At 40.2% G+C, this 9,532-nt stretch overlaps 2 protein-coding genes across 4 annotated transcripts; both read right to left on the reverse strand.

The window, feature by feature from the left end:
• Nucleotides 1-255: 255 nt before the first annotated feature.
• On the reverse strand, nucleotides 256-2,001 carry LOC131272737 (carbohydrate sulfotransferase 11). Of its 3 annotated transcripts, XM_058274574.1 has the most exons (5): nucleotides 1,912-2,001; nucleotides 1,713-1,820; nucleotides 1,292-1,472; nucleotides 974-1,231; nucleotides 256-905 (listed from the first exon to the last, which is right to left on the reverse strand). In XM_058274574.1, the coding sequence occupies exons 2-5, from the start codon at nucleotides 1,742-1,744 to the stop codon at nucleotides 468-470; spliced, it is 909 nt and encodes a 302-aa protein (XP_058130557.1). In that variant the 5' UTR covers nucleotides 1,745-1,820; nucleotides 1,912-2,001; the 3' UTR covers nucleotides 256-467. The 3 variants fall into 3 exon arrangements, with proteins under 3 accessions (XP_058130557.1, XP_058130556.1, XP_058130555.1); XM_058274573.1 differs by having other exon boundaries at nucleotides 1,292-1,820; nucleotides 1,902-1,979; XM_058274572.1 differs by having other exon boundaries at nucleotides 1,292-1,834; nucleotides 1,912-1,976.
• A 2,323-nt stretch (nucleotides 2,002-4,324) lies between these two features.
• LOC131261326 (elongation of very long chain fatty acids protein 7) lies at nucleotides 4,325-9,176 on the reverse strand. Its single transcript, XM_058263334.1, has 7 exons — nucleotides 9,036-9,176; nucleotides 6,718-6,825; nucleotides 6,547-6,627; nucleotides 6,295-6,457; nucleotides 4,812-4,948; nucleotides 4,590-4,748; nucleotides 4,325-4,522 (listed from the first exon to the last, which is right to left on the reverse strand). Exons 1-7 carry the CDS (start codon nucleotides 9,174-9,176, stop codon nucleotides 4,325-4,327), a joined length of 987 nt encoding a protein of 328 aa, XP_058119317.1.
• Nucleotides 9,177-9,532: the final 356 nt, after the last annotated feature.

Below are 9,532 nucleotides of genomic sequence, written 5' to 3' on the forward strand. Positions count from 1 at the left end.
TTAAGAAAAAACAACCTGTGCGAGAAAGAGATAGTACTTAGCGGTATAAAGGTAGAGAAACCTTGATTTGGTATTTTGGAACGAATACGCCAAGAGGCACTGTTATGTCAAACTGGATGCCAAAGCCAAATTTGACTAGACCTGTGTCTTCGCCATGTCCGCATTGGTATACAGTGTGATAACGCAGTAACAGTTTACGATATGCATTTTTTAACTCAGCTTGAGTAACGAGACAAATGAAGAAGAACGACACTTTGTAGAGAGTATTTATAAGTACATGTTTCTGTTTCGTTATTACGTATCTTCACCATGATCCTACGTTTAATGTTAATATCACATGTAATTTCCAACAACCTTTTTAAAAACCTAACCTCCACGAGTTCCCTGTATCACCATTGTTAAGTATACAGTTTGTCAGTAAACATCAATAAAAAGCAAAGAAATAAGAGTAAGCCTACGACTCATCGTTATACGAGTTCAAAACCGAATACTTCCTCTAGGCTGTAGTCGAAATTTTTAAAATCACTTTCGTACAGCAAATACAAACGTTTCAACGTTTCTGAAGGAATGTCGTTAAAGTAATGTTTCAAACGCTCCCGCGTACTGGACGATTTGTACACCATTGGAAAGTTAAGCGTATGCACTCCCGCCAAATGCAATGCCAGGGACGAATCATCCGCCAGCGTCTCATATTTCCCTATTATATTGTAGTGAACCAAACACGGATGGCATAGATTCGTGATCGGTTCCCAGTGTTCGTTGAAGGACATGTTTCCGCTTTTGCTCAGTTCGGGCGTTAGTAGATATTGGACAAATTCATAAAAATTAACGTCATCTGCATTGACGAGCGACTCGTTGGTAGCATGCAGGCGAAATGACTTGATGATCAATCTTCCTATCCGAGTCTGAAAGAAGATACAAATGGATGGTGAATAGCTGAAGATTCGTTTTCTATGTTCGAACAAATGGCTACCTGAAAGTATTTGGCACTTTTTGAGTTGCCTTCCAGCTTATTCCGAAAAGCTGACAAAAGCCTCTCGAAAGGGTGACGAACCAGAATGAATCGATTGTAATCTGACAGCACAGCAACTTTTTCCTCATCAGTTAGCGACTGGAACGTTTCAAACATTCCGGACGAATGCGCAAGGTCAGCAGGAATTTGTAGTGGATCCGTCCCGTTCCACTTGTTTATCATGATCATCAAAACGCGTTTCCAGTTGGTGCACGCAACCTGGAAGACCAATGACCAAATGTATTCGCTGAATGGTGATGGACCTCGAAGTTCACTCACTTTTGGAACGTAGCAATAGAGAAACTTATGTTCGCGATCGATCAACAGATGATCGGTGGGAATCTGATTCAGTTGCTCCACCCGCTCCAGTACGTCGTCTTTGAGATTGTATTGGCATGATTTCTGAAGTACATCTTGGCGGAATAGATTGTGCGACTGTGTCAACTCGTACTCGTATTCCCTATAATGGGATGTTAAAATTGAACTTTTGGTATCGTCAGGAAACCAGTCGGCTGATTCCAGGAATGATAGATGGAACAGGAAAACCAACACTTTCCACGTGACACGCATTATGGATTGCACTTTCGAGAATATCAATGTTCGCATTCGTCTAAACAGGAGTAACCATTCAATAACTTCTTGGAAGCCCCTGTGTTTATTTGGGATAGGTTTAACTCATATTAAACAATAAAATAATCACTTCGTTTCTTCGCGGTGGGACGGGTTGCACATGTTCGATGATATGGTATTGTTTATATTTTGATTATAAACAGTATGTCATGTTCCCGCTGTTTTCCAACTAGAGAGCCTTGAAAGAAAACACTTGAATCAATAGTTACACTTGGTCACTGATCGTTGCTTTTAATGCATAATTAATTAATCTTCGCACCTTTACACACCTGAATCAAACTTCCTAAAAGAAGAAAGGCTCTGCAAAATCCACCTGAAATTTGATTCGTCGTCTCTGTTTACATCTGAATAAGGTTGACTGTGCGAGTTTTGCAGGTTGGATCGTGTCAAGCAATTTGACAGTTACTGTGAGATGTCAAATTACGGACAAAGTGAGAAGTGGACAATTTTTCTCACCATCGCAATTGTAACCAAAACAATGAAGTTTGAATTTAACTAAAAATGTATAATAATTATCAAATGTTATCCCTTTCATTGCATTTCACTCGGTTAGATTACTATAAATACGATTGGCAAAAGTTCTTTAGAAAGGCTAATAAATTTCAAATTCCTGACAATTGAATTTGGATTTTTTTGCAATACGTGTTTAACGATTTTCTTGTAAGAACATGATACAAACCTCAGGTGGGAGGAGAAATTCCCAGCGTGAACAATTGTCGTGCTATCTCGTTTTGTTGTTTACAATTGTTTGTTAGACAGAACGAGAAAGCATGATGATTTTGCACTGGGTTAGGAAAGAAAATCATATCCGGCGGCAGCCGAACGATAGCGCCAGTTTGGAAAATCGGACCACGGCTCAACGGCGTGGGTTCGAATCCCAACTGAGACCGCGGACCTTCCCCTGTACGAGAGGACTGACTAATCCACTTACACAAATGGAATAAGTCTAGTAATCTCATTATGGGTATTTTCGACGGCATTATAAGCGAAGACGGTAGTGATGCCTAGCAGAAGTTGAAAGCAACTTAAGATAACGAAGCATCAAAGCCCACAGACTTTTAACAAATCGTTGTATATCCAAAAACTACGAATTGATTGTTTGTTTGATTATTACATGCTGAAGATAACACGTTCAAAATTTGCTTAACTTTATCCATCGTTCCCAAAACTTTAAGGTTGACGAAAATAACTTGTATTACATATGAACCACACTTCGAACAGTATTTAAAATCATAACATTTTAACAACACGTTTCAATTACAAAACCTAGAACGGAATGTTTTTGTATTTTTATAAATTTATTTATGTTTTATATAACAGCTTGAACGGGTACAGTTTAAATTAGTGGTAAAACACAGTAAGTTTTATTCAATGCAATTATAACAATGCCTCCTCGGGTACTATAATATTATCAAAACTTCTTCTAAGAGAGTTGAAAAATACCAAAACGAAATACTATCAAGTGAATTGGTCCTTCAAACATATTGATTGTTCCAAATAAAAAATATATAGGTGTGATAATGAACTGTTGATACGGAAGCCATTAGAAATTATCTGTAAAATAACTAATGAGTATAAAAAATACGTTAATTTGATGCGGATCGGCCAATCTTATAAAATAAATTAAAAAAAAAACGACTGTAATTATTGTAAGATGGTTTTATTTTCATTACCTCTTTTTATGTTTCACCAATCCCTGTCTTGTAGGAGCAATGCTAATGTTCTTACTCTATAATTATTGTGTATTGCTCGAACGTCTGTTGCGTAAAAAGGAATGCTACATGTATTTCATACAGGCTAGTACTAGATGATCCACTGCATCCTCTAGTTTGTGTACGAGTCGATTTCACGGAATGGTACGTGCATTACCATGAACGAATTTCAATTTGAGGGTATTTTTGGGTAGCTTCTACTAATTTACATTTGCTCTGACTAAAACGTCTACCAACACAATCCGAGGAGCGACTTCAGTGGTATAGTACAGCCTTGAAAACGGTTGGATTGCCTGCTTCACAGTCTTGTCCGTGATATGTGGTTAATATTTGCATGCGCATTGAAGTTACATGATTGAATGGGTTTTCAATAGATGTGCCCTTATATTACCGTATAAGAAATCTTTGAACATCCACCGTAACGTTATGAGACAATCCCGGCAATGCCATCGGCTCGCAGTCAAACACGCCCTCCTACGTGTGGTCAATATCGTCTAACTGGACTTACTGTAATTATTAAGCACTAGCACTTGAGCCTAACCTTAATCTATCGAGTTAAAATATATGTTTAGTTTACATTTAAGTGCTTCCGTTCCAATTGCTCATTCTTTAATTTCCTTACAGCTCAAGATTAAACCTTCTAGAGGAAGGAAAAGAAATCGTCGCATAAACATAGAAAACTAAAAATCCCCACAGCAATGAGAGAAATTTTGAGCAAATGAAATGTCTCTCTTTTCTATCGGTTGAGCATATCTCCTCTGAAAGTCCATATTTGGCCATTCTCTTATTCCTAGACGAGCACATCCGACTCACTGCATTTTCCATCAGTATTAGCAGAACGATAGCGATGATAGTCTCTGGCTGTAATGATAGTCTGGACATGATCGTGATCGTAAGTGCAAATACTAATCTTCTGCTTAGAAAGACCATGCCAGTCCTCTCCCTATGAAGCACTTTTTCACCTTGTGCCTTAGTTACTACCGAATCCGACATACGCACGATGCCGCGTCGTAGAGTAGCTGTCACCGACCGTTTTGTCGATCGTCTGGTAAAAGTCTGGCTTTCCGTTTTCGACCGTTTCCGCATGCCCGTTGGTGAAGTTCTTGTTCGGAACGGACTCCAGATTGCCGTTGGCAAGGGCCATCTGTTCAGCCTTCGCTTTTTTGGCCTGTAAAATGGAAGATAAAAATACAATGAATAATTATCCGGCATCCGCCTTCCGCCGTTTGACTTACCTGTTTTCGAACGGTGTACGCCTGTTTGTAGAAGTTCGAGAACAGGAAGTAGAACATGACGGCGTGGGCGCCGATGAAGTAGGCGAACGCGATCGGGTAGTTGCATTCGTTCCAGATCAGCAGCTGGAAGGCATGACCCATCACGAAAATGAACTGGATCTGCAAGAAGACACATCGTTGTTAAGGTATTCAGTTGACTGTAATCGCTTGAATAGTCCTTACCATCTGCAGCACGGTCAGGTACTTTTTCCACCAAAGGTACTTCTGCACCTTCGGTCCCATTGCGGCGAGCATGTAGTAGGTGTACATGAAAATGTGTACGAAGGTATTCAACAGTCCGAAGAATGAGCTGTGTCCACCTGTGGAAAAAATATTAAAAATCAATTAAAATCAACATTATTTTTCTTCATCCTTCCTCAGCATTTGTTATGATCTTCACCCAATTTAAAGTTTCAATAATGTCATTAAGAATCTGTTTTACGAAAATGTTTCCGAAATAGTATATGTTTTAAAACTACTAACTATACTAGTGAAATAAAAAGAATGTTCACTAAAAAACAATTCAAATATTAACAGAAAACAAAAATGAAATTGAATATATTTTGCTACAGCTTTCCCTAAAAGATCTTAGTAGATAGGTATATAGAATAATATTCTTTTCTGGGTCAAATTAAATTGAGTGTTTAGGTAGGTTGTCCTTCTTCAGTTTGTTGTCTACGTATACCACATTCAAAATGTTACAAAAAATAATCCAAACAATGATCTTGTTTGACTATCATTAAGAATGTCTATCTTCCCAACTTTGTTAACAGCTATAGATAGACCATAAACGTGTTGGGGAACTTATTGGTTCTAAAATAGGTCACCGCGAATATTCATCGAATATCTTAACATTATTCAGATTGAATACATTTACGTCCATGGATTGCCTTGGTTAAAACATCGAATTTGATTTTACATTTACTCTCGTTTGGCAATCAGATGCAAATTCGCAACCACAGCAACAACCTTGTGACAACCAATTGACGGTCGTTTGAGGCGTGCGGTTGTGCAGGTCTCATACCCTTTGTGGCCAGCTCTGAGGCTCTGGACTCCCCAGCCAGCATGGAATGGTAATTTAATTGCTCAACACTGGCCCTCCCATTTCTTTGCATCATTGCCATCTCTCGGTTTCCATCGTTAAACAAGCCCTCGTTTTGTTGATTTTCATCGCTTGCTCCATCTCGCACCACCGGGGTGGTGTTGGTGGAAGTGCGTCGAGGGAAAATTTGTCACAGCACCAACAAATACGGCAGCTCGTACGAAATAGTATGTCTCTGAACATTCCATTGCTGGGCGCGGAGTGTGGTGTTGGCAGTCGACAAACGATACACTCCTGGTCTGCAGTTTGTTTATGACTCGATCGCTGAAATTATGATTATTTTACTATTTTGCCCTATTCGCTAACCGACTCTTCCACTGAGCAAAAATATACCGATCGCGATTGTGTAATGTCTCGCTCGAGGGTGGAGCGGAGGGGGGGAAGGGGAGCGATCTAGCTTGGCATGGTAATCAATACGTCATAGAAATGGCCGTCTGATGTTGCCAAAGTAAGCCAAACTGCGACCGGGATGCTGATTTCGTCGAAAATTTTTGTATAGGATCCAATCGGCTCCCAAATTTGTTGACCATGTTAACTATGGCTCGGTTGATGTTGATTACTAACCTGGCGTGAATTTGACTCCCCACCAGACCGATGCCGGCATTATACCATGGTGGATGACGTGCAGGGTCGACACCTGGTCATAGCGCTTGCGCATCACGAAGAAGATGGTGTCGAAGAACTCAGTAAACTTCGAGAAGTAGTACCACCAGCATCCGGAAGCCATCTGCGATCGCCATACAGAGTAGGCGTGCCAAAGAAAGAAATACGGTTAATCGTTGGTGCTGTTTTATGTTACCGGCCCAGTGCACTCACCCTCATGGCCATCGGTGAGCGGGAGTAGTCGACCGGCTGGCAGCGCAGGCTGTATCCCGCAAGCCACCCGGAAATGCAAGCCTACGGGAAGTGGGGAAGAATCGAGAGGGTTTATTAGTGAAAGTGTCGACGGGTCGAAGTGAACGAACCGGATGACCTTATGTGACCTACCTCGTAGAACAACCATGTGCTGAAGAGCACCTGCAAGAAGTTGTACACGATCAGCACCTTCCGCAGCTCGAACGGTTTCCTGTTTTCCATCAATCGGGGACCAAGGACCTTGGGGTGGATAACAAAAGAACAAACGACACGAATGTTAGTAATGGGTAATTCCTGGGAGGATATCGAACAACGACATGGGTTGATAGCTGAGGTGAGGCGCCTTGCAGGAAATAAACTGCGTTATTCATCGGGGTGCTGCAGGGTCTTAAGATACGGCTAGGCTATAAACATGCGCTTTTGCACGACACAACCCCGACAAATAAAAGACTAAAACGGTGATGATGATCGATTTGCTTACTTTAAGATGGAAACTACTCTGTTTCATTGAAGTTCTCTTTGTTCTTTGGGAGGTTTTCAAACGAAACAGCCATTGTTTTGAACCAACTGCATGCTTTGCATTAGAAAACGAGAGGGGAGGTGACAAGGATTAAATTTTGTTAAAAAGTAAAAAATACGTCCAAGCTGGCCTTGTGACGTGTTGGAAGAATACGCGACGCATTTTAAAAATCGCCTGGCAAGAGTTTTTGAGAATAAAAACCAGTTTTTCACATGATGCAATAAAAAAACGAAAACGTTCTTGCGAGAAATTTCCAAAGACAAGCAGACGAAATATTTCATATTCCTGAGGTATGGTAGTAAGGTGTTTCTTGCCAGTTTTAACGAGTCTGATAAAACATAAAGTATGCAAAATGTTGGTGTTTATCTTCTTATCTTTAATCATTAAATAAATGCAGTTTACATGTGGTAATAATTTTGGGAGCTCGTATGCGTGTAATAAATTGTTATAATAATTTCAATTATCATAAACATCAAATATTGAACAGAAACTAATACTATGCTTTGAAACTTTTTCATTTTCTAAATTTACATAGATGTATACATAGAACAGCTTAAAAATTGTACAGAAAGTCAAATATATTTGTTGTTAATTTTTTCTTGAAAAATGTACAGGAATACGTTAATCAATTATAATAATACTAATAACTTTAATGTGCTAACAGTGACAAATTAAAGTAAAACTTCAAAATGCTCCGTTAACGCTTCGACTCAACTCCAACACGGCACAACATTTAGACAATATTGATTCTTTGCTGGCAACAACAAACAAGATTGGTGAAACGACTCGTGTGAAAACATCATCACGTTTTGACCGGTTTGTTAAACAATATCGCACTCATTAAGAAACAATGCTGGTAAATGCAAATATTTACTAAAATCGAGTGAGCTGTTACTTGGGAGATTGTATGTGGTCGTGCGACAGAAAAAAAAATGTCAAAAAGCTACCAATGTTGCATAAATATTACCATCCATGCGTATGTCTTTGAGAAACCGGGTCTAGCGGTGGGTCTGGAGTCCAAACCTACCCGATACACCCCAAGGGGCAAGGTCTCTTTAGTCAAATAGTGTGTCACAAAGACAGGACAGGATCGGTTGGTGCTATGGATTTCCTCGGTTATAAGTTGCTAACGAACACCACTTGGCGCAATGACAATGAACTTGATGCATTCAGATGCATGCGAAGGGAAAGCCAGTCGGTCATGCGAGGTGATAATCTTTAAGTCCAGTTTCAAAACGGCTTTCCGAGTTTAATCCCCACGGGCTCATGGTCAAACGCGTTCCCCGGCTCCTAGTTATTACATTTCGTACAGGGTCCAATCTCAAACCAATGCCAACCAACAGCTAAGAGCCAATTGCAGACTCGTGCCAGAGATTGGTACGTTCACTTGCCTTTTGCAAGATGCAAGGTTACGTTATACGATGCCGTTGCACTTTCCTACCATCGAGCAGCGATTCTGGCTACTTGACAGTGCCCGTTCTTCTAGACAAAGCATTTCACAAAGTGAAGATGCTGGGAAAACCGAACGTGGATGACCTGGGAATCTGAGAAATATTAATATTATCCGTTCGTATTTATTATTAAGTAAAATACAGATCACCTTTTCTTTGTTTTCTGATAATGAACTGGATGAGTGCCAAGTTTTGTTTGGCAATTTTAACTAAATTGGCGTTTTCGATTTAATTTTATCCATCATCAATCCTTAAAGAAACACACAAGCGGAGTAAAACGATTCTTTTCTATTAAAAACGATTAAAATGGTTTGTTCTGCTCACATCTTTGAAACGGCATTTGATGGATGGATCAAAAGTGAGCAAAATATCACATGTAAATCAAACTTGACATTCACCCAATGACCTGCAGAAACCGTGTAACCATAGGGAGCGTCCGCCCGGACTATCCAACACTGTTCGACCGATCGGTTACTTACCTTAACGCCGTAGGCATAACAGAGGCTGATGCCGATGGTGGGAAAGGGAGAGCTCATCAGTGGCCAGTCGCGCGTCCGAGGATCCGACAGCTCGTCCATCAGGTACCGCCAGCCTTGGTGTACGTTTGTGATAAGCTCCATTTTGGCAATTGGAAGGTGTGCTAGAAAGGAGAAGTAGAAAGAGACGATGGGGGTGGTGAGAAAGGCGAAAAATAAACAAGGTTGGCGCTACAGTGAAAGGCAAGATCTAGCAAAATCCACGAGAACGGAGTGTATTTATGTTTATTTTCGACAGCTTTTTGATCGCGCACCGATCCGTAAAAATTATCACTAGCTTTGTCAAACTATTTGTCGGCAGGATGACGTCCAACTTCCATATGCGAATTTTAGTTGACACAGGCACTTGTGGATGTTAGGTAGAAAATGCAAAAAAAAACTAAATGTTGATTGAAATGCAAACAAACATTTTCAAATAACGCCGGCAGCTGATTACATAC

The sequence above is a fragment of the Anopheles coustani genome, chromosome 3, assembly GCF_943734705.1.
Source record: "Anopheles coustani chromosome 3, idAnoCousDA_361_x.2, whole genome shotgun sequence".
Lineage (NCBI taxonomy): Eukaryota > Metazoa > Arthropoda > Insecta > Diptera > Culicidae > Anopheles > Anopheles coustani.

What these genes read in the sequence shown, in the direction of transcription:
- LOC131272737 (XM_058274573.1), bottom strand. Translation starts at nt 1,618, where the DNA reads ATGCGAACATTGATATTCTCGAAAGTGCAATCCATAATGCGTGTCACG. An exon ending in TCTATTGCTACGTTCCAAAA is followed by an intron (nt 1,232 to 1,291) that starts GTGAGTGAACTT and finishes TTGGTCTTCCAG; the next exon opens with GTTGCGTGCACCAACTGGAA. An exon ending in AAAGTGCCAAATACTTTCAG is followed by an intron (nt 906 to 973) that starts GTAGCCATTTGT and finishes ATCTTCTTTCAG; the next exon opens with ACTCGGATAGGAAGATTGAT.
- LOC131261326 (XM_058263334.1), bottom strand. Translation starts at nt 9,176, where the DNA reads ATGGAGCTTATCACAAACGTACACCAAGGCTGGCGGTACCTGATGGAC. An exon ending in GCACATGGTTGTTCTACGAG is followed by an intron (nt 6,628 to 6,717) that starts GTAGGTCACATA and finishes CACTTCCCGTAG; the next exon opens with GCTTGCATTTCCGGGTGGCT. An exon ending in CGTACACCGTTCGAAAACAG is followed by an intron (nt 4,523 to 4,589) that starts GTAAGTCAAACG and finishes TCCATTTTACAG; the next exon opens with GCCAAAAAAGCGAAGGCTGA.